The sequence below is a fragment of the Heterocephalus glaber genome, unplaced genomic scaffold (genome assembly GCF_053883595.1).
Source record: "Heterocephalus glaber isolate CG9 unplaced genomic scaffold, H.glaber_assembly_v1.0 deba00000071, whole genome shotgun sequence".
Taxonomy (NCBI): domain Eukaryota; kingdom Metazoa; phylum Chordata; class Mammalia; order Rodentia; family Bathyergidae; genus Heterocephalus; species Heterocephalus glaber.
Window position 1 is genome coordinate 30,117,477 of NW_028258137.1, and position 24,311 is coordinate 30,141,787.

At 42.9% G+C, this 24,311-nt stretch overlaps 1 protein-coding gene and 1 long non-coding RNA gene across 3 annotated transcripts in view; one reads left to right on the forward strand and one right to left on the reverse strand.

Annotated features, from left to right (window-relative positions):
• LOC101725528 (liver carboxylesterase 1) overlaps positions 1-24,311 on the forward strand; it is a 42,496-nt gene that overhangs the window by 13,023 nt on the left and 5,162 nt on the right. For both annotated transcript variants that reach the window (XM_004847906.4, XM_004847905.4), the window contains exons 7-11: positions 50-154; positions 2,738-2,776; positions 14,564-14,704; positions 16,186-16,266; positions 16,931-17,078. In XM_004847906.4, coding sequence (XP_004847963.1) covers positions 50-154; positions 2,738-2,776; positions 14,564-14,704; positions 16,186-16,266; positions 16,931-17,078 — 514 coding nt within the window. The remainder of the gene's footprint in view (positions 1-49; positions 155-2,737; positions 2,777-14,563; positions 14,705-16,185; positions 16,267-16,930; positions 17,079-24,311) is intronic.
• Positions 149-13,619, reverse strand: LOC110349927 (uncharacterized). The gene is made up of 3 exons (XR_015449234.1): positions 12,777-13,619; positions 11,430-11,613; positions 149-1,478 (listed from the first exon to the last, which is right to left on the reverse strand). It is a non-coding gene; the product is annotated as an uncharacterized LOC110349927 (long non-coding RNA).

Below are 24,311 nucleotides of genomic sequence, written 5' to 3' on the forward strand. Positions count from 1 at the left end.
GACATTCAGAAATTGATGTTGGGAGAGAACTTTCCTGTGATCTCTGCAGAAAATTGCTGTTACTGCTGGGTGCAAAACCACCACATCAGCCATCATGGTTCATTGCCTGCGACAGAAGACAGAGGATGAGCTCTTGGAGACAACTCTGAAAATGGTAGGTGCATCCATTGTAGTGGTTCCTAGTCTACACACTTGGTCCCAGGCTTCATCTTCTCACCCTGGACAAACCACCTGGAACAGTTTCTCACCTCTCCTGGGCAGTGTTAGCCTCTTGATCCAAACTGAGAATTTCATTTTTATTGTGAATTTCCTCAAGTATTAAAAAAGGGCCAATGATACCATGATGAAAAATTGCATAATACTCTCCTAGCTCTTTCACAACTTTGCATTTTGTTATTTTTGTTTTCAGATGTATTTTAAGAAATAAAAGATTCAGGGGCCAGGGATTTAGCTCAGTGGTGCTGTTGTCTGCCCCTCAAGTGCAAGGTCCCAAGTTCGATCACTGGTACCAAAAAAAAAAAAGAAAAAGAAAAGAAATAAATGATTCAACATTCTCAGAAGTTTCCACCATCTTGAATTTTTGAGTTGAGACTATTAAATACAAAGTTTTTCAGAAATATGTCACAATTTATCTTGATTAATTTAGAAAATATTCGAATTTTAACGTTGCAGTAGCCTAGTTTTGTATATTTTCTGACACTCTGCCTCATTTATTCATTTGTATTCTATCCATCGCATTCACTGATATTTTCATTATTCTACTATCAATCCATAGATAATGTTTTATTCATATATTTTCAATCCATCATGATTATGAGTCATCCAGTCTAAATCTATCTGTACTCCTTCACCTAGTCCTACAAAAACAAAAATCTTCCATCACCTTTTAGTTGTTCTTTTCCTTTTTAGCCCTATGTCCATTCAACTTGTCAATAATTCATGTATTGACCTACTCCATCAATTCTTCCTACCCCCATCCATCCTTCCGTCCACCCATCCATTTACCCATAAATCCATAAGTCAGTGGAATGTCAACAGAAGTGATGCTGATGTAAATTGAACATTATTCCTGTACACAAGGGATAATCCAAAGAGAAAGAATCATATATTTTAAAGGATAAATGCGGTTGAGAGCTCAGAAGGGATATATTCATTATCACCAGTGGGGGTAACACTGGAAGACTGATAAATAGCTATGGCAGTCTGTCATCAAAGAGAAGCTCAGCAGGACAAACATTCAGAGAAAAGATGATCCAGCACCCATGGGAACTGCTTTCCGTGGGGAAGGCAGTCACATGAGACTCCACTCTCTCTGTTTGGACTTTAGTCACTGGAGAATACTTCTAGATTCTCAGAGCAAGCTTCTATCACTGTTTGTTTCCTGTATGCTCATGGACTGTGGGCTTTGGGATTCAGTCTTAATACACCAGGCTTAAATAAGATGATCAAGGTATTCAAACATAGCTGTTTTCTAATACCTGGAAAGAAGCAAATATATTAGTCCTTCTCTAAGTATAACAAGAGAATGCAGCTTATATGGAAATTATAAGTGACTGGGAAAATCCAGAGAACCTAAGATACCAGAGCATCTGTTGAGATTTTTCTGAGTTTTTGTGGAAGTGCTTCCATGGTTACCCAATACACCCCCACACACACACACACAGAGCAACCCCCTCACAAGTGTTACAACTCATAATAAATGGCATCTCTAGTGGTTGTTTCCTCTTCACGGTCAGACCTGTTATGTAAAGTGTCACATTGCCCTCTTGATGAATGCACAGCAAAGAAATATGTGGGTTGCATTGACTTTCATCAAGCTTTCAAAAGCAAGCATTTTGTAATTCAAGATAAGAAAGCTCAAGTTGACTTGAAGAGAAAAAGGAATGTGTTGTGACAGAGTCTTCGAGTAACTGGAAAGTTCAGGAGCAGATGGGTTAGATCATTTGTGGATCCAGGTGCTCTGAAGATTTTATTGGGAATCTGTCTGCCTATATTTCACATCTTTCCCCTTTTCTTTGTTGACTTTTGTCTGGACAAGATCTGTCCCCTGAGGAGGTTTAAAGGAGCAACACTCCATACATATTTACATACTATCTACTCAGAAACCATATATATATGTATATGTATATGTATATGTATGGACAACTTTAGAAATGGGTTTTGGCTTGAATACTTTTGAACCAACACTAGCATGGATCCATCCTTGAACTAATCACTCTGTTCAGGGTCATGGAGACTTCGGGTCACTTACAGATTCATGAAGTGGATGTGGGGAAGAGGGAATGGAGGTGAGGTTATGGGATGATTGGAAATCTGTCTCCTGCACATCTGGGAACATCCAGCCCCTGTCCCCCTAAGGGTATGGTATCCTCATCACTGCCAGGACCTCATTTTAACTTTTCTCCAAGATGACATTCAGGGTGTTGGTTCCAGGCAGATAATATTAGGGGAAAGGATGAAGAAGAGGGCAGGCCTCAACAGCAGACTTCCTCTCCAAAGCTCCAGTTACCCAGACTCTGGGTTTCAGGGCCTGACCTTTCCTTGCTGGTGTCTGACCCGCCCTCTCCTACTCTTCCACCCTCTGCTCATGCCCCATGGAGCCCCTGTGTTGGTCTTCCTCTGGGCCCAGCCAAGGAGGCAACAGAAGGGAGAACCTGACACCTATCAGATGTAGCTGGAAGGATCAGCTTCAATCCAGGAAGCCTTCTCATCACATCCTCTGCCTTTCTCTTCACAGAATTTTTTTAGTGTGGATTTTTTTGGAGACCCCAGAGAGGTAAGAACCTTTACTTTCTTGATTATATGATTTGAATCTAAACACCTTTAAGCATCCTTTCACTAGAAGTGAATAAGTTTGTTATCAAGTGAGTCACTCCTTACATGTACATTGCTGGGGCCCAGTAAGGGGATGTAATTTACCAAAGCAACACAGCCAGGAGAACCACAGGTAAGACTGGAATTCACAACCCTAACTCTCTGCTCAGTGCTCCCAGTTACTAATTCTGTGTTCATGGCCTTACTGCCTCTCTCTCTCTCATATTCTTGCCTCCCAAAATGGTCCTGTCAGAAGAGACTAGAACCTGCCACTCTAAGAGGGCAGAGATAACTATATAGGGAGCTCAGGAACCTTCAGTGAGGAAGACAAGTCTCTTGGGAGGACACAGGGCATATTAGCTGTGTGGGAAGGGAACTGAAGACCTCAGCCCTGAGGATACCACCCTCCTACCAGCACCCAGGAAACTCCATCTTCTTTTATTTTTCTAAGTCCAACTTCCAAACAGTTGCCAGGGTCTGGTGACATTGGCTACGTTATGTCTTACAATTTTATTCTCTCTTCCCCCTCCCTGGGTATCTTAGCACTTCCCTTAAGGGTTTTGTAAGAATGAAATAGCATCTATTCATTCATTCAACAAAGATTCAGTAAGCATTAACTATGAGCCAAAGCTTGATTTTAGCAGTTGGGATATAATAGTGAAACAGAAAAGATTCCTTACAGTTTGAATTTTTCCATTAAACGGAGGGGAGAGTGAATCAGAAAAAATTAATAAGTAAACTACACGGTGTACTTGACATGATCAGAGGGAAGGGAAAAATGAAAGCGAGAAATGGAGACAGAGTAGGGCAGTGATGTGAATGTAAACAAAAGGGCCAGGGGATGACTTGATGAGTAGATGACACTTGAGTTGAGCTGTGAAGAAGGGAACGATCCAGCTGTCAGCAAACCTGGAGGAAGAGTGCTCCTGGTGGAGGAAACTGCATCTGCAAAGGCCCTGATGCAGGAGGCCATTGTGTTTGGGGAGGAGGGGAAGGAGCAGGCTGGAGACTGAGGAGATCACAGGAGGTGGGTGGGGGTGGACGCTGAATGGACTTGGATTGTGATCAAGCATGAGATGGGTGAGTTCAGAGAGCCTTGAAAAGAGCAGTGACATGATCTTAGATTTCACAAAGGTTTCTGACTGCAATGTGGAGACAGGAGCGATGGGGCAGGGCAGATGCAGAGAGAACATCTGGGAGGCCACTGTGCTGCCATAGCCCACTCAAGGGGTCCAGGTGGATTTTATAAGGGCTGGAGCAGTGAGGAGGAGGAAGTGAGCAGAGTCTGGGTGCTTTTAAAGAAAGAATCGACAGGATTTGTTGACAGAAAGGGTGTGCACTGGGAAAAAAGAGAAGAAAGAAAGCCCCTGATTTTTCTGACCCAAGGAGGCAACGTGCATAGCCTCATGGGGGAGCTCCTAGTGTCCCTGTGCAGACACTGCAATAGCTGTCATTCTCACAGCGGCTGACACCAGTGTTCCTTCATGGATGCTGCCCAACTCGGGCCCCCAGTGTCTGTCTTCTCCTCTTCTTTCCCACCTTACTCCCACGCCCTCTGGTGTCACCAGACTCACCCTTCTAAACACAAGTTAGAGCATATATTTCCCCTCTTATAAGTCTGACCTTGCTTACAAGACAAATCCCTTTGCCTCCACTAAATCAATTCCTCAAAAAATGCCCAAGGGCCAAAGATGTGCCAGATATGTAGAAAATGTACCTTACTACCTGGCCTTCTCTCACATCCTTGTCCATAGGCATTCCTACAACTCTGGAGTCTTTGAAGTTCCTGAAATTAGCCCTACACAATGACATCTCTTTCTCTTTGCTCATGTTGGCCTACTGTTTTGAAATTTCCACTCTTAGCCCGTCAGTAGCACTGCTCCCCACCCCCCCAGAGCCCACTGCGGATGGCAAGCCGCAGCTCCACACTGCCTGCCTTACATCTTCCTTCACATGAGCTGCTGCTTTTGCTGGCTTCTGAATTGCACAGCCTGTCTACCATAGCAGCAGTTGCACCCAGAGCATGTTCTGTACTGCCAGCCTATTGCAGCAGGATCTGGCCCTCATCTTAATCTTTTCTTCCTCTCAAATTGGGAATCATGCCTCAGTCCCTGCTCTTTCACTGATGAGCTTAATTACTCCTAGCCATTTATCCAAAGCTGACCATTTATCCAAAAACAGCTAAGTTTAAATATTCATAGAGACGTGTAGTCAAACCTCAGTAATCAAGAATTCTGTATTGTGAATTCACTTTCTGGTTAAAATGTGTTTGTAACTGTGACATCAATATTTGTGACAGGCTAATCTACATTTTCAATATATGCACAGGGTCCTGAGAAGCTTGAGTCACCTGATACCTAGGTACCCATCTGAGGTCAAACAAGGAAACACTGAGTCTTTTTGCTTCTTGCTTTCACTCTAATCATAACTATTGTCCTTTTTGTCATTTATTTAGTGCCTTAGTTTTTTTTTAAATTAGTGGCTTTTTGTTAGTGATTTCTCTGTTTAAAATGTCCCACAAGCATAGTGAGAAAGAACTACATGGTGTCTCCACCCCCAGGGGACTGTGATGAGCCTTACAGAGAAGATACAATGATAGATACACTTCTTTCAGGCTTGAGTCATGCTGCTCTCAGCTACAAGTTCAGTGTTAATGAGCCAAGGATACATCCAGAAGAAGAGATTTGCCAATCTGTAGGTGGAGCCATTCTGAAAAGTACTAATTAACATTCATAGTGTGTGGAACAGCTATAAAAAGATGGAAAAGCAGCTAAAATTGTGGATTCATAAGATGGCAAATTTTTTTAAAAGCATACTATTCAACATTGTTGTGAAGCAGAAGCCAAAGAAATTTACAATTATGTTATGCAAGGTTAGGAAAATGTTAAGCTTTTTCTGCCTAGTGTGTGTTTTATTGTTGTTTTTGTTTTGTTTTGTTTTAGTTTTGGTACAGGGGATTAAACTCGGGACCTTGCACTTTTGAGGCAGGCAGCAGAACCACTGAGCTAAACCCCCAGCCCTTGGCTAATGTTTTATTATGCATAATATAACTCATTCATTGTTAAGATCTCTATACTCAAAAAGTGACTTTTAAATAGCAAGCCACACATAAAACAAGGGTGATGAAAATGTTCTCACCCAGAGGGTATTCACTACAAATGTACACATAACTGCTATGAATAATGTGAATGACTTGTGATAGAAAAATAAGTTGAATGTTTAATTTTTTTAAATTATTAGAGGAGGGCCAGGGATTTAGCTCAGTGGTTCTGCTGCCTGCCTCGAAAGCGAAAGGACCCGAGTTTGATCCCTGGTACCTTGGTACCAAAAAAAAAAAAAAAAATTAAAAAAAATTATTAGAGCAAAAGACACATTGGCATTAGCCCCCCTCAAAATACTTCTGTTGTGCCCAGATAGCGAAGTCCCCAAAGACCATCAAGGAGCCTATTCCAATGTAAACACACGAGGGTCGTTTATTCAAGCTCGAGCAGGGACACTCAATCGTCGCCGACACAGCGGATCAGGATTGAGAGCCCCGAATTCCAAATCAGCAGGGTTTTTATTGTGGCTACTGCAAGGTTTGGGGATGTTTCATTTAGCAGTTACATGATTGGTTGATATTTAGCAAGCATGGGGGGTTGAGGGGTGGCTGCATGTAGAGTTTATGGGAAAAAGGAACAATCAGCACATTGACAGAATGTTCTATAGATAATGGGCCCGGGAGCATCTGTTTTCTGGGCAGACAGAGGATTGAGTTAGGAGCTGTGTCTTTTTATCTGTTGTCCCACAGCAAGGACATTTTATCATTATTTTATGGACACAAAGGAGACTAGGGGAATAGTTGACTTCAGTGAAGTAGAATTTATGTCAAGGCCACTTCACTGTCTTACTTTAAGATGGAGTCAAACTTTAAAATGGAGTTAGTTAGGTCTCACATTCCCCCTTTCTCATGAAGTTATAGAGGACCAATCATGGACCTCTGGGGGCCAATTCTATTAGGTCTTCAGAAACTGGTTGGTACTGGGACCTAAGTACCATCAGCTGTGCTGCGCTAATGCGTTCTCTGATGAAGGATACCAGCCTGTTAAGTAGGTAAGGTCCAAATGTTAACAGGAGTAACAAAATGAGTAATGGTCCCAGCAGGGTAGAGATCAGAGTGGTCAACCATGGGGAGGAATTGAACCAAGATTTGAACCAAGCTTGATTTTGTTTCCCAGTCTCTAATATCCCATGTTCCTGCTGCTAGCAGGCACAGGTCAAAGTCTATAGCAGGCCACTAGGTCAGCAGCAGTGCCACTTTAAATGAACTGTTAACAATGTCACCTGTGGAGGTACTAATGATAACCCAGGTTAGGTTTAGAGGAGCATGTGGGTTTTGTCCTCCCCTTACCGATGTTAAAAGTACAGTTGCCATAATTATGACTGACGACGGTGCAGTTTGAGTTTGAGTGGGTTGTCTCGGTCTTTGGACACCTGCCATGATGGGATGAAGTCTTCTAGAACAGAGTGTGGATCTGCGAGACGGGCGTGAGTGTAATGTATCCACGAGACAATCCCATCGACTTTGAGAGTGGTGGGCGTGGTCAAAACAATAACATAGGGTCCCTTCCAGCAAGGCTCAAGGTTTCCCTGTCGATATCTTTGGACAAAAACCCAGTCCCCTGGTCGATAGCGATGGGGCTCAGGTGGTGGTCCAGACTCATACAGGGCCTTTAATTTAGGCCAGATGTCTTCATGAACAAGCTGGAGGCTCTTTAAGGAAAATAACAGCTTTTGATCATCAAATTCAGCAAGTACCGCAGATTGAAAGTTAGGGATAATGGGAGGAGGTATCCCAAACATGACCTCAAAAGGGGTTAGTCCCATTTTATAGGGCGAATTGCATACCCTATAGAGAGCATAGGGTAGGAGAGTCACCCAGCCACCGCCAGTCTCTAAGGTTAATTTAGTCAAGGTCTCTTTTAGGGTTTTATTTATTCTTTCTACCTGTCCTGAACTCTGGGGTCTGTATGTACAATGCAATTTTCAATTTGCCCCCAGTATCTGTGCTAAACTTTGACTCACCTTGGAAATGAAGGCGGGTCCATTGTCTGACCCTAACATTACTGGGAAACCATACCTTGGCAAGATGTCTTCTAGCAGCTTTTTGGCCACAACCTGTGCCATCTCATGTTTGGTGGGGAAGGCCTCTGTCCATCTTGAAAATGTATCTATAAACACTAGCAGATATTTATAGCCATACCTTTCAGGCTTTACCTTGGTAAAGTCCACTTCCCAATATGTTCCAGGTCGGTTTCCCCTCAGCCTATTGCCTGGGTTGGCTTTGTTGTGGGTAGCATTTGTCAATTGACAGGCTTTACAGGTGGTAACAATACGTTCAATTTTGGAGTTGGCATCTCGAATCTTTATCTCTGCATGTCTCAGGAGGTCCTGCATCTTTCGGGTGCCCATGTGGGTGGCTTGGTGTATTTTGGAGAGAACTTGTTCTCCCAGTGCTTCAGGCAGGATGATTTTACAATCAGAGGATTTCTACCATCCATTGAGGCATTGGGGCATGGGTAATTGTTTTATCCATTTTAAGTCTGCCTCAGTGTACTGAGGTTGTTCTGGTAAAGCAGTGCCCCTTGGATCAGGCTGTTGAATGGTCAGTGTCAGATCAGCCTCTAAGGTTGTTTTTCGAGCTGTCTGGTCGGCTAAATTATTTCCTCGGGCAATTGGAGTATCATTTTTTTGGTGCCCAGGACAGTGGATAATAGCCAATTTTTTTGGTAGCCATAGGGCCGCCAGTAGGACAAGAATTTCTTCTTTGTTTTTAATAGTCTTTCCTCCAGCTGTCAACAGCCTTCTTTTTCTGTAGATGGCCCCATGTACGTGAGCAGTGGCAAAAGCATACCTGCTGTCTGTGTATATGTTTAGCTTTCAGCCCTTTCCCAGAGTCAGCGCCTTGGTCAATGCTATGAGCTCTGCTCACTGTGCTGACGTTCCAGTGGGCAAAGGTTCAGCCCAAACGACCTCAGTCTCAGTGACCACAGCTGCCCCAGCATATCTTCGGCCATCTTGAACAAAACTGCTCCCATCGGTGTACCAGGTATCTTCAGCATCTGGCCATGGTTGATCTTTCAGATCCTCTCTGGTCCCATGTACTTGAGCCAAGATGTCAGCACAGTCATGCAGTGGGGCCTCTAGGTCTGGGTCAGGCAATAAAGTAGCCGGGTTTAGGGTGGCCTGGGTCTGGAAGACAACTCGGGTTGGGTTTAAGAGCAGGCCCTGATAGTGGGTTAGGTGGGCTTTGTTGAGCCATCTATCTGGAGGCTGTTTTAGAACCCCTTCAATGGCATGGGGGGTGGTCACATGTAGTTCCTGGCCCAAGGTCAACTTATCAGCATCTTTGACCATCAAGGCTACAGCAGCGATCATCCTCAAGCATGGGAGCCATCCAGCTGCAACAGGATCAAGTTTCTTGGACAGGTATGCTACTGGTTAGCGCCATGGGCCCAGATATTGGACCAGGACACCCTTGGCGACTCCTTTGTTTTCATCAATGTAAACGTAGAAGGGCTTAGTGACATCAGGCAAGCCTAAGGCTGGTGCTGACAACAAAGCAGCCTTAACTTGATCAAAGGACTTCTGTAGTTTCTCTGTCCATTGAAAGGCCTGATTGTTTTTAGTTATCTCATAAAGGGGCCTCGCAAGTTCCGCGAACCTGGGTATCCATAAGCTGCAGAAGCCAGCTGATCCTAGGAATTCTCTAACTTTTTGAGGAGAGTCTGGTGTAGGTATCTTAAGAACTGTCTCTTTTCTAGCATCAGATAGCCATCTTTGTCCCTTTTTAAGTATGTACCTCAGGTAGCTTACCTCAGGTTTGCAGATTTAGGCCTTTTTGGCAGACGCCCAGTATCCCAGTCCCCCTATAACTGTTAAAAGAGTTTCTTGGTTCCATCTAGGCAGTCCTCCTGTGTCTCAGCTGCTATGAGATCATCTACATATTGTAACAGAGTCAACTGGGGGCTTTGGAGGAGGAACTCACCCAGGTCTTCATGCAGGGCCTCGTCGAAGATGGTGGGAGAATTTTTGAACCCCTGAGGTAATCGGGTCCAGGTCAATTGTCCATTGAGGCCTTGATCTGGGTCACTCTATTCAAATGCAAAGATATGCTGGCTTTTGGGTGCCAGTGGAAGACTAAAGAAGGCATCTTTGAGGTCTAAGACTGTGTACCACTGACGGCTCGGGAGAAGTGAGCTCAGAAGGGTGTATGGATTAGGCACCGTGGGGTGGATATCTATGACCCTCCTGTTTACCTCACAGAGATCCTGCACTGGTTGATAGTCATTTGAGTGGGGTTTCTGCACTGGCAGCAAAGGAGTGTTCCAGGCCGATTGACAGGGCCTTAGAATACCCTGAGCAAGTAATCTCCTGATGTGCAGAGTTATTCCCTGTCAGGCTTCTAGGGACATAGGGTACTGGCAGATGCAGACAGGGTCCGCTCCTGGCTTTAGTTCTATATATACAGGTGATCTGCGTACAGCCAGCCCCGTGCCCCCAGTTTCAGCCCAGGCTTGAGGGAACATTGCAAGCCATTTGTCCATCTCAGAGTTTGGTGGAGATGGCCCTTGGTGTAACCGGTATTCATCTTCTATGTTTACAGTCAACACTTGGATCGGTTTGCCTTTTTGATTAAGGACCTCTGTACCCCCTGGTTGGAAGTGAATTTGGGCTCCCAACTTAGTGAGCAAATCTCTCCCGAGTAATGGATACGGACAATCGGGAATGATCATGAACGAGCGGGTTACCCGGCCCACTCCCAAGTCTACCATTCTTCGGGTAGTCCATGAATATTTTTTTATACCTGTGGCTCCTAGTACCCAGGAAGTTTTGTCAGAGACATGGCCATGAGGTTCAAGTAGAACTGAATGTTGAGCTCCTGTATCCACTAGGAACTCGACAGGTTTCCCCCCCACTTTTAGGGTTACCCTGGGCTCAGGAAGGGGTGCCGAACCCCATCCCCTCTAGCGACTCAGTTAGTCCATAGCCAGGATGGGGGCCTTGGGGTGGCTTTTTGGCCTTTTAGGGCATTCTCTGGCCCAATTGCCTTCCTCTTTACAATAAGCACACTGATTCTTTCCCAATCGGGGGCGATTCCTGTGTTCCTCCTTACCTTGTCCTCTGTCACAATCTTTCTCAGATGACGTTCACGTTCCTTTGGCTCTCCCGCAGTGGTGGCAAGAAGGATCCGAGCTAGGTTCCTAGTTTGCTGATCACTAGCCTTTGCCTGTCTTTCTTCCGTGTCTCTCTATTGTTATATACTCTTTTTGCCACTGCCACTAAGTCCTGAATACTCTTTTCTCCTAACCTGTCTACTTTCTGTAACTTTCTCCTAATATCTGGCGCCGCCTGTTTGACAAAATGAATAATAACAGCTGCCTTAGTCTTGGCGGCCTCTGGATCCATGAGAGTATATCTACGGAAGGCCTCTAGGATTCTTTTAAAAAAAGCCGCTGGACTTTTATCTTTACCCTGTTGAACATCTCCTACTTTGGCCAAATTAGTGGGCTTATGAGCCACTGCTTTTAGACCTCCCAACAGAGTCTGGCGATAGACCCGGAGTCTCTCCTTACCTTCTGCCATGTTGAAGTCCCAGTCGGGCCGGGACAAAGGAAAAGAAGTGTTGATAGTGTCAACATTGAGGGTGGGTTGACCACTGTTGCCAGGAACCAATTTCCTGGCCTCGTTCTGAATCCTTTCACGTTCCTCTGTCATGAACAGGATCTGGAGGAGCTGTTGACAGTCATCTCAGGTGGGCTGGTGGGTGAACAAAACAGTCTCCAACAGTTGAATTAGATCCCTGGGATTGTCAGAAAACTTGGCGTGTTGTGTGCGCCAATTATAAAGGTCACTAGTGGCAAAGGGCCAGTACTGGAGAGGCTGATTGCCATGCTCATCAGGGGGTCCAGTTGCCCTCAATGGGAGGACAGTGGAATCCGTCGGCCCCACCACTGGTGAGGCTGTGTGGAGGCTGCGGGTGTTTGGGGCAGGGCCATCCCCTCTAGCAATGCCCGCCCAGGTATGTATTTCCTCCCCAGCTATCGTCAGGGCTCTTCCTTCTGCCGCCATTGGGGCTCTTCCCTCCTCCCCCGCCAGGGCTCCTCCCTCCGCCCTGATAGCCGACCCTGTGGGAGCTCTTCCCTCTGCCCCCAGGGTGGGCGGAGGGAGTGGAGGAGCAGGGTGCGGGCAGTAGAGAGGGGGAAAAAGGAGATCTTCCTCAGTTCCTCCTTGGAGAACTGGGTATAGCGGTGCCGTGGCTTTGGAGTCGATCTCTCTTCTTTGGCAGTCTCTTCTGGTGGTTCTCTTATGCACTGCTAGGACTGCTGCAGGTGGCTGTTTCTGTGGAGGCAAAAAGGGCTTGATCCAAGAGGGAGGGTTCTGCACCAGGTCTTCCCAGATAACGATGTATGGTTCCTGGTCAGGGTGTCCCATTCGGGGACAAAAAACAACTTCTCTAACTCTTTTGACTGTTTCTAGGTCAAATGTACCCTCTGGTGGCCAGTTTACCTTAAAAGTTGGCCATTCTGATCTGCAAAGGGTGATTAACTTTCTCTTTTTAATTTCTAAATTCAAATTATGTGCTCGCTTTCTAACTTCCCCGAAATGACCTGTTAACAAGGAAAGGGGGGTAGTCACAGTCTGTCCCATCATCTCAGTCCAAGTCAACACAGTAGACAGACACAACAGAAAAGCAAAAAAGCATGGGATGGCGGCCTCACGCCGTAGCGCAGGAGCGACCCGCACCATCCCCCTAGGAGTCCCACAGACTCATACTCATGGGGCACTTTGCCCCCTCCAGAAGGATCCCGGAACGTCTTCCAGGATCCCAGGTCAGCGGCCCTCATGGCGCGTCCGCCTAGACCATTTGCCGACCTTCCCAGAAAATGGGCCCCAGACTTTACAAACACAGAAACACTCACCAGCCAGCGTCAACCCTCCAGTATGGGAATCCTGAGGGTCTTGGGGATCCTGGACGAGCCCCCAAATGTTGTGCCCAGATCGCGAAGTCCCCAAAGACCATCAAGGAGCCAATTCCAATGTAAACACATGAGGGTCATTTATTCAAGCTCAAGCAGGGGCACTCAATCATCACCGACACAGCGGATCAGGATTGAGAGCCCCGAATTCCAAATCAGCAGGGTTTTTATTGTGGCTACTGCAAGGTTTGGGGATGTTTCATTTAGCAGTTACATGATTGGTTGATATTTAGCAAGCATGGGGGGTTGAGGGGTGGCTGCATGTAGAGTTTATGGGAAAAAGGAACAATCAGCACATTGACAGAATGTTCTATAGATAATGGGCCCGGGAGCATCTGTTTTCTGGGCAGACAGAGGATTGAGTTAGGAGCTGTGTCTTTTTATCTGTTGTCCCACAGCAAGGACATTTTATCATTATTTTATGGACACAAAGGAGACTAGGGGAATAGTTGACTTCAGTGAAGTGAAATTTATGTCAAGGCCACTTCACTGTCTTATTTTAAGATGGAGTCAAACTTTAAAATAGAGTTGGTTAGGTCTCACACTTCCCTTTGCTTCTAACACACTATATTACTACCACTTTCTGAAGAGTTTGAAAGGCCTCCTGTCTATAGTTGTACTATTGTGGCTGCCTGGATGTCCTGAATTTATTCAAAATGTTTACCTTTCATGGTGATTTTGACTTAAACAGCCAGAAATAGCATGGTGCCAGATCCAGTGCATAAATTGGGTAAGAATACAGCATAACTTCCTTATACGTCTGCCTTCCCATTGGCTGGCACTAAGCAGCACAAGTTACTGCTTATTTATCACATTTCCTAAAGGCAACTATGAAAGAGGACTTTTAGAGCTGCTTCAGAAAGTGACAAGAAAGATGGGATTAGTGTGTTTTAAAGTGAATATTTTGAGGGGTTGTAGGGAACAGGGGAAGGGGACTTTACCAGAATCTCTGGAGTGAGTCCTGGTCTCCCGTGAGCCATGGAAGCACATGGCGAATTACAGGAAAGGTAGAAAAATGAGACTGAGAAGCTGAGCTTTGGATCTGATCAGCACTGCTCAGGGCAGCAAAGACAAAAGCCCCCAGCTTACTACACCTTTTACTCAGTACATCGGGAGAAACAAAGGTAACAAATGGCTTGCAGAGAGTTCTGTACATCTGCGTAAACAAGATGGTAAAGGTCCAAGAATAATGAGGAACTGAGTGGATGTTTTGTTCCTCCCAGGATGTTTCTTGTCCTGGAGAATCACAGCATCACCAGATCATTGAGGTCTCAGTTGTGACCAGAGGCCAAAATGCAATTATGTCCCGGAATTCCATAGCTGGGCTGTAGGCAGGAGAACTAGGTTAACCAAATGATTTTTCCCTAAAATTATGTACCATTGCTCCCAACAAGGGGTATTAATGGAAATGTGTCTGTTACTGTAACAAAATTTTCTATTTAAACATGCACCATATAATTTGATCATACCTTGTATACATTTTGAAAATGAAATATATACTATATCTGATACATATATTACTTTGGGTAAGGATTTCTTTTCCCCTTGTCCTGCCATCATCATCTTAACACTGCTAACCCTTCTTAGCCCTCTTATTAGGTCCTGAGTTCCTCTGGCCACTGTTCCCAACCATGGAGTATCTGCTGGCCAAGACCTCAGACAGACAGAGTAGGACATGAGTTTCACCTGGAGCAGGGTAATCACAGACATTATGCTGCTCTCTTTCCCAGGGCCATCCTTTCTTGCCCACTGTAGTTGATGGAGTAGTACTGTCAAAGACACCTAAAGAGATTCTGGAAGAAAAGAATTTCCACACCATCCCCTACATAGTGGGAATCAACAAGCAAGAGTTTGGCTGGATCCTTCCAATGGTGAGAATGCATGAGCCTCCTATCTCCTGTTTTACCTTAAACTCTGCTGCTATGAATTCTTCCTTCTCCAAGATCCTCTCTAAGCCCAGAGAAGCTGTCCTCATTGGCACAAGTGGACATTTTCTTGGAAACTTCCAGAATGGCTCAGCTGTCCCAGGGATGGTGTAACTCTGACAACCCCTATCCCCAAACACTCTGTTTTCCCTTTAAAGGATATTAAAGTAGGACTGGGAAGCCTGCAGAAGTAATAATTGTGCAGGTGAAAAAACCCAGGAAGCCTAAAGAGGGCTAGGAGCCAGGAGTTCAGGAGAGTCAGCCTGGGGCACAATAGCTTCCCCTTGGGCCTGCACTCACAGGTCCCATTGATCTCCACACGTCCTCTCAGGCCCCTCATTGGAAAGACTCAGAGAAAGTACCTTCTCTTTGAGTTAAAACTGGCTTCTAAAGGAGTAGAAGAGCTTTTCCTCTGTCAAAGATAAAGCTAAAAACTAGTTAAAGCAGTAGGACAGGTTTTACTGATGGCAGTAGGGAAGTGATCATGCATGACATGAGTACAAATCCCTGACACCGAAGGATGGAAACATTTCCAAGGTGGGTGAGCTCAGGAAGGCACTGCAAGTATGAGGTGTGAGACCATTTGGCCAGAACACTGGATTTGTTCATGCACACCCATCTGCAGGGAAACAGACTTCTTTGTCTCCAGGACAAGAAGCAGGTGTGTAATTGAAGTGAGAGATTGGCTGGAAGGTCAAGAGTTACTTTTGCAAATATCTACATTTCAAACAGGTTTCAAAATACTCCAAAAAGTTTTCAATCAGATCCTTGAGAGAACAGTTTTGGGTGAGAGAGTTATATCTCAAAGGACAAAAAAAAAAAAATTTGATGAGTGCAAACTTTCTAAGGTAATTGCTTGTGTGCCTATGACCGCTATGGTAGTACTGAGTGTTCTCAGATTGGCATCTTAGAGGCCTGGGGTCATTCAATACAAGGCCTTAATGTACTAGAAGCCAGGCAAGAGTCTACATACAGGTCAAGTCTACAAATGCAGAGGTTTGGACAGAGGTGTCACATGCTGAGAGTTCTATAGTTCTTACTTCAGAAGGATCCCAGAGGTTATCAAAGGAACAAACCCATACTGATTGATTTTGTTTTCCTCAGTAAACTGAGTCTGTGGAATAGTCAGTACCCTCTGTCCCTAAGTCCTCTGCTTCAACAGTGTCCTGGCCTAAATCTTTCCCTACTGCCTGGGTGACTGTTGTGTCCCCTTATGATAAATAGTATGTGCTGATGATGTATTCTTTGTATTCTTTGAACTTCATCTGTAAGTCTATTTATTTAATTTATTTTTTCAAACTTACAAAAGGCCTAGGGCTATCAGAGACCAACAAAGAATCTGTATTCTATGTTGGTTTGGTTGGTTGGCCTGTTTGGTTGTTACTTACTTCTGATGATTTGAAAATTCTTAACCATTCTTTAAACAGATGATGGGCTATCCAATCTCTGAAGGCAAGCTGGACCAGCAGACAGCCGCATCACTCTTGTGGAAGTCCTACTCCATTCTTGTAAGTGTCTAGGGAATCAATGGGAATTGGCTGGTTGACAATGAGTGAAGGGTAGGGGTCTTGCCCCAAATCACCAACCAAATTCAAAAGCAGAAAAAAAGAGTGGGATCTGAGGTTCGATCTGCATTTTCTGCCCTTTCCACTTTGACTGCACCAGCCATCACTAGTCGAACAGTACCTGAGAGGAGGGGAGAGGATGAAAGAAAAACACAACCTCTGAGGAAAAGAAAAAGGAGAGAGGCGGAGGGGGGACCCTCTTCCCACTTTATTGCCCTTTATATACCTTTTCCACAATCCCCAACCCCTCCTCTACACATAATTCAGCGCCTAATTATTTTCCAGGGAAAAGGTCAAATGTATCTTTACAACTCCGGGAATAACGTTCCCTTGCACTGCAGACATTCGAACTCTTTCTATTTAACCACTCTCGTTACAAGTAACCATCCTTGTTTTTGTGCCAGCTACATATCCATTCATTATGTTCTCAAGAGACTCAGAGGTCTCTTAAGGTTATTTCAACCTTTTGCTCTCCACACCACTTCAGTAGCCAAGCGGGGATTTGCACAGGGCTTGAGAGAATCACCATCAGTGAACCCTGCCTCCCTGCCTGGAGAAGCCACATTACTCACCAGGTAGGCATGGTCACTTTCTTCATGCATTTCAGAACATCCCTGAGGAACTGACTCCTGTGGTCACCGAGAAGTATTTAGGAGGGACAGATGATCATTTCAAAAAGAAAGACCTATTCCTGGACTTGATTGCAGACTTGGTATTTGGTGTCCCTGCTGTGACTGTGGCTCGTAGCCACAGAGGTGAGTCCTAGAAGCTGGATAGGAGAAGAACACTGACTCACTGGCTTTGGTGTCTGACTCCCCACCCCCATCCCCACCCCCACCTTTCCAACATAGACAGATTGGAAACTGCTAAGGGTCAGGCCTGAAAGGCTCATACTATGTTGTTTAGGGAAAGGCTCTATTCTATGTTGGTATTTGCCAATAGTGAATGCTGAGAAAAGAATTCAAATGAACCTCTGCTTCCTATTTCACATTATCTATTATACATTTTGGCCCTCATTTACACTTTTAGTTTCTCACACCAAAGAGACAATTTGGTATTTACACATGTGTGTCCTATTTATTTCACTTGAGAGTATGGCCTTGATATGTATCCATTTAGCTATAAATGTCTCTAGTTTATTGTTCTCTATGGCTGAGCAGTACTCCATTTTATATTTTTAAAAAACCCATATCTTCTTTTTCCAGTTACCAGTTGATGGGCATTTGGGTTAGCTGTTACAAACTGTGCCACTATAAACATGGATGCATATATTTCACTGAGGTATGATGCTTTTACTTCTTTTGAGAAAGTACCCAGAAGGGAAATAGCTGGGTCAAATGGGAATTCTAATCCTAGTTTTTTGAGGAATCTCCATACTGTATGGGGGAGAGTAGGAGGAAAGAAAAGAAAAAACAAAATATGAGGAAAGAAGGAAAAAATGGAAACAAAGCTTTTGTAAATAGGGAGGGGTAGAGAGATGGAAAGGAGGGAAGGGGAATGGGAAAATAAAGCAAGAACTAAGATATATCACATATAGGTACAAATTCCCAATGATGAATGTGATTATAGTGTACACCTAAAATGCACCAATTAAGTTAATTAAATAAAAAGAAAAGAATTCAAATCAAAGGAGTTAGTTTGAGAGATGATTCCAGAAAATATCAGTAGGGAGATGAGAAAGTGACACAGGAAGGAGCTGGAAGCCAGTGAGTCATGCACTGCCAAGCATGTGTCCCTTGTAGACAAGTAGGGCTCTGGGAAACAAGTGCAAAATACATCTTAGTATTGTCTGTCCTGAGTGGCAAAAGGCTAGGCATTTGTCCACTAATAATTCATCATTGGTTAAAGGCTGTTCCTAGGGGCTACTGCTTTGACCAGCTGCAAACATAGGTTCAGTGGTTTCTAATGGCCAAACAAAAGCCTATGCAAAGAGCTAGAGATGCAAGAGGTATAAGTCAGGCTGGCCTGAATGGAATCATGGATTATGAGTGAGACACCTTCAACATCTGCCACAAAGCTCCTTCTCTGAGGTTAGGCTCATACATGGGACTTAGAAAGCAAGCATGGGAAGATGGGTCCTGTAGTGTTTTCAAGGCCAGCACTAGTCCTGAACTAGATTAACAGTTGGATCTACTGGAAGTGTGGGAGTCAAGTGTGAGGTCAAGAGGGATGCCCAAGAATGAGAGTGCTAAAAGGAGGGCCACTAGGAGTTGCAGAGGAAGGGAATCTGGCAATTTTCAGTCTCTGTGCTGAGTTTCTTCTGTCTTGGTGTGTGCCCCTATCATCAAGCTGAAGGTCAACTGCGGTCCATCAAAGGACCTTTTGTCATTGAACTGAGGCTATGCAGATGGAGTGTGAGACTAAGGATAGATGAGCTTCCCTAAGTGAGAAGCAGAAGCCACTCTTTTTCTACCAGTCATCATTTACCTAGTCTCAAGGCAGGAAATGGTTTGTGGTCCAGATCTCTCTTTCTCACCTACTAGAATGTTTCAAGATTCAGAACTTTATTCCTCACAGGGAATTAATATCTAGAATATGTAAAGAACCCAAAAAATATTAGACTACCTAAAAGACCCAATCAAGAAATGGCAACTAAAACGTATAGATACTTCAAAAAAGTACAAATGCCCAACAAACATATGAAAAAATGTTCAACATCTTTGGCCATTAGAGAAATTCAAATTAAAATAATGCTAAGATTTTATGCCAGGAAAAAGTGGCAATCAACAAGAAATCAAATAACAAATGTTGACATGGCTGTGATGATAAAGGAACCTTTTCTCCTACATTTTTGGCAGGAATGAAAATTAGTAGAACCACTATGGAAATTGAAATGGCAATTTCTCAAAAAACTAAAGTTAGAAATTGCATTTGACTCAGCTATTCCCCACACAGCTAGCTCACAAAAGAGCTAAAAATGGGCTGGGAATTTAGCTCAGTGGTTCCAGCACATGCTGTGCAAGCTCAAGGTCCCAAGTTTGATCCCTGGTACCCCCCCAAAAAGCTAAAGATATCATAGTACAGTGATACAAGCCTATCGATGTGTATAGCAGCACAATTCATAATAGCTAAATCCTAGAAGCAGCCTGTATGCCCATCAACAGATGAGTGGATAAAGAAAATGTGGTATTTGTACATAATGGAATATTTCTTGGCTATAAACAAAGATGAACTCGAGACATTTGTAGGAAAATGGATGCAACTGTTTTACTCTCTGCATTTGCAGTTACCTCTGGTCAACTGTGGGTGAGAAGAAAAAGAAGGTGAACACAGTACAGAAATGTATTTTGAGGGCTGGGGATTTAGCTCAGTGGTTCCGGCACCTGCCTTGCAAGCGCAAGGTCCTGAGTTCGATCCCCAGTGCCCCCCCCAAAAAAGGAAATGTATTTTGAGAGAGAGAAACAGATAAAACAACCCTATTTTTTATGTTGTATACTGTTAAAGTGTATTTATATGAATAGGTGGGAGTACAAATGATAGCAATGATTTAGGAATACAATTTAGAATAATTACATCAAATTGATTAATATACTTGTCTCTTTAAATGCTGAACATTTTTATAGTGATAAGGCTTTTAATTTCCTGTATTAAACATATTAGAATGAACAATTCTCTATAATTAACTATATTCATCACACTGCATATAGAACTCAGGAAAATAAGATGTTCCTCCTGTCTGAAATTTTGTACCCTTTCGTGATCATCTTCCTCTCCCCTTCACCTGCAACTTATATAATCAACATTTCTGTCATGTTTTGATGAATTCAGTTGTTTTAGATTCCACTTAGAAGGTCACCTGGAGTCTATCACAGGACCATTTATTTTTCCATTAAACTAAAGCTATGAGGATGGAGTGTGAGACTGAGGATAGGTGAGCTCTTCTAAATAGAAGGTGTCCCCTTCTGGTCACCATTTGGGAAGCCTCACAGGACTCTTTCTTTTTCTATCACTTGTAATGCCTCCTCTTTCATTTCTAATTTTACCTGTTTTAGTCTTGTCTATCTATCTATGTATCTACATACATATGTATCTATTAATCATCAGTCTATCTCTTCTTGGTTAGAATAGCTAAAAATTTATAATTTGTTTTTAGTTTTAAAAAACAACTCATGGTTTTGTCAATTCTTTTCTTTTTTAGAGTTTCCAATTAATTTCTAATCAGACATTATTCTTTTGCTACCTTCAGGCTTACTTTGTTCTTTATTTTCTGAAGGTTTAGCTTTGTTTATTTGAGATCTTATTTTTAGATGTAAATATTTATTGCTATAAACTTTATTATAACCACATTTGGTATGTGCCCTAATTTTGGTATTTTGTTTCATTTTCATATGTCTGAATATATATATATATATTTTTTAATTCTTTTATTGGTACATTTTAGGTATACAATACATTTGCATTTATCATTGGGTGCTTGTACCTATACATGATGTTTCTTGGTTCTTACTTGCAGAAACTGTCTAATTTCTGCTTTAATTTCCTCTGTGACCCATTGGTTGTTCAGGAGGGTGTTATTCACCTTCCATGTTTTTGTGGGAGTTTTGCAGTTTCTTACGTTATTGACCTCCAATTTTATTGCCCTATGGTCTGATAAAACACAGGGGGTAACTTCAGTTCTTTTACATTTACTTAGACATGTCCTATGAGCTAGCATGTGGTCTATTTTGGAGAATGACCCATGTGCAGCTGTAAAGAATGTATATTCTGATTTTGTGGGGTGGAACACTCAGTAAACATATATTATGTCCATTTTCTCAATAGCTTGGTTCAGTTCTAAAATTTCGCTGTTGATTTTTTGTCTAGATGATCTGTCTGTTTGTGACAGTGGGGTATTGAATTCCTCCAATACAATTGTATTAGTGGTTATTTGGTTTTTCATGTCCATTAATAGTTGTTTTGGAGGACTGGGGATATAGCTCAGTGGTGCCGCCACCTGCCCCGCAAGTGCAAGGACCCAAGTTCGAGCTCCAGTACCAAAATAAAAAATTTTTCTTTGTATAGTTGCGGGCATTCATATTTGGTGCATGTATATTTAGGATTCTCATCTCTTCCTCTTGGATTTTTCCCTTCACAAGGATGTAGTGACCATCTTTGTCTCTCTTAATTAGTTTTGGTTTGAAATCCACTTTGTCTGCAAATAAGATTGCCACACCTGCTTTTTTCTGGGTTCCTGTCACATGGAGAACTGTTTTCCATCCTTTTACTTTCAGTCTATTTTGAGTTAGGTGTGTTTCTTGTGTACAGAATATTGCTGGATTTTGCTTCTTAACCCATTCTGTCAGTCTATTTCTTTTGATTGGTGAATTGAGGCCATCAACATTGAGAGTTATAATTGATAGATATTGGCTCATGCTTGTCATGATGTTTTGCTGTTGTTGGCTCTTTTATGTCTTATTTTTCCCCCTTTCCCTTTTGTTTCTTAACTTGCCTGGTGGCTTCCCTCTGGTGGGCCTCATGGAATTGTGACCTTCATTGTCTTTTTCTAGGATATTGCTTAGAATTGATTGGAGTGCTGGTTTGGTGTTCATGAAATTTCTCAGGTGTTCTTTGTCGTGGAAGTATCAAATTTCCTCATCGATTTTGAAAGATAATTTTGCCAGATACAACAGTCTAGGTTGGAAGTTATTTTCTTTTAGGGCTTGAAATACTTCATTCCATGCTCACCTTGATTTGAGGGTTTGTGTTGAGAAGTCTCCTATGATTCTGATGGGCTTTCCTTTGTAGGTGATTTGCTTCTTTTCTCTAACTGCCTGTAGGATTTTGTTCTTCTTTTGGGTTTCTTGGATTTTGACTATAATATGTCTAGGTGTCAATTTTTTTTTTATCTTGGCTATTTGGAGTTCTATATGCCTCACTGATCTGTATGTCCAATTCTCCATGTCTATCTGGGAAGTTTTCTACTATTACTTCTGTGAACATTTTCTAAGTCAATTGTACTTTCCCCTGTTTTTTCATGGACTCCTGTCAGTCTTATGTTATTCTTCTTTGCATCATCTAGCAGCTGCTGGATTGATTTCTTGTGGTCCCTTACTCTTTTGAAGCGGTCTCTGTTTTCATGGTCCTTAACCGCAACCCTGTCTTCTATATCTGATATTGTATCTTCAGATTCCCTTAATCTGCTCTGCATGCTTTCAATGGAGTTTTTAATCTCCTGAATATCTGTTTGAATCTGTTTCATGGATTCCATTTCTTTTTATATTGTGTGATCATAGTTTCCATTTCTTTCTTATCCTGGGCATTCATGGCTTCCAGCATGTTTCTGAGCTCATCTATTTTTTTTATCTGTTTCTGTTCTAGAGCCTCTAATCATGTCTTTCACTCTGTTCACCATCTCTGTAGTTATCTGGGAAATTATTTCTGTTTTGAATTTTTCTAGAGCCTCATTCATGTTTTGTTACTTCCTGAGCTATCAGTTCAGGGTGTCCAGGTGGTTGATTATCAGACTTTCCCACCTCATTTCCCTCAGAATTTGCCTTTTGTAGGATGGAAGTCTGAGTTTGTGCCTTACTTAAATGTCTTGTCATTTCTGTTTTTGTTACTGTTCTTAGTTTAATTCCTGTGTTGATACTTTGAAGTTGCTTATTGTAAATATCTTTGTTGATGTATTTAGAACACCTATGGAATGATTGCTTCTCAGAGTTGTCTTCCAGATACAGCTTGTCTTTAGGTTTTGAGTCTCTAATGGCGTTGAAGCTGTCTCATTTGCATTATACCAGGAAGGACAACTGATTAGATCAATCACAACTGATTAGCTCAAGTGATACAATCAGCAACACAATAGCATCAAGTACCTCTTAGGAAATGACAATTTGTGGTAGTTATTAATCTATCACCTTTAACTGTGTGAATTAAATCAAAATCAAGGACCAACCCAACATATGTTTACAGTGAATAAACTCTTCAATATAGCAACTTTACCCTTCAGGATGGGGAGTTAGAAGGAGTTGGGGAGGGAGGAATAGGTAAGTAGAAGGACAGGGGAAGGTTAGCAGTGAGGCCAGATGGTACAGGCAAGAGAAAGAAAGAGAAGAAAAGAAAGATAAAGAAGAAATATGAATTAGGGGCAGAACAGGAACACAAACGGGGATGAAGAACAATGTGGGATAGCAAGTGAGCGAGGCAGAGAGAGAGAGAAAGAAAAGAGGAAAGAAAGAAAAAGGAGAAAAATAAAAATTTTAAAAGAGAAGCAAAGGAGAAAAAAATTAAAAATAAGGCAAAAAAGTGGTAATTTTGAAAATAACTAATAAAAGATAAAAAAAGAAGGGCCTCCTTCAGGGTATGGCTCTGCTGTCACAATAGACAACGTGGGCAGCAGTGTACAGTTATAAGTCGATGAGTCTCAGTAAGCCAGTCACAGACTCTTGAAATTCATCCAGATTTCTGGCTGCAAGTCCCAAGTTGAGCTCCCTGTCCTCCTGAAGGGTTGAACTCTCCAAGGTTCTACTGCAGGTTCTAGTTGCCTTTCCCCCTGAAGATAGTCCAGGTTCTGATGGGAGGTGATGACCCTCCAACTTACCAAGTACAGTGGTCTGGTGTGCCTTTACTGCAGAGATTCTCTTCACTTTTCCAGTGGGCTTCAGTTTTCATCAAGGAACTGAGAGAGCCCCTCTCTCTGTTGTTCACTTCTGCGGCTCAGCACAATGGCCTTCATGCTCCTCTGTGCCTCTGTAGTGTGGATCTATGTAGCTGTACAGCCAAGAGACGGCGGGTGGTGGTGGTGGGGGGTTGTTGCAGGTGCCTTTGCGGCCAACCTGGAGGCTGGTGGGTGAGCCCAGGGGTCCTCACTGGCTCAGTCTCCAGCTCGATCTCCTGGATGTCTGAATATATTTTTAATTTCCACATTCATTTCTTTTTTGATTTATTTATTGTTTGGGAGCATGTTATCTTTTCCTCATGAATTCGGAATCTTCCAAAATGTCTCTTGCCATTGATTTCTTTTTTTTTCTTGCTATTGATTTCTAATTGTATTCCATCATAGTCAGAAAAAT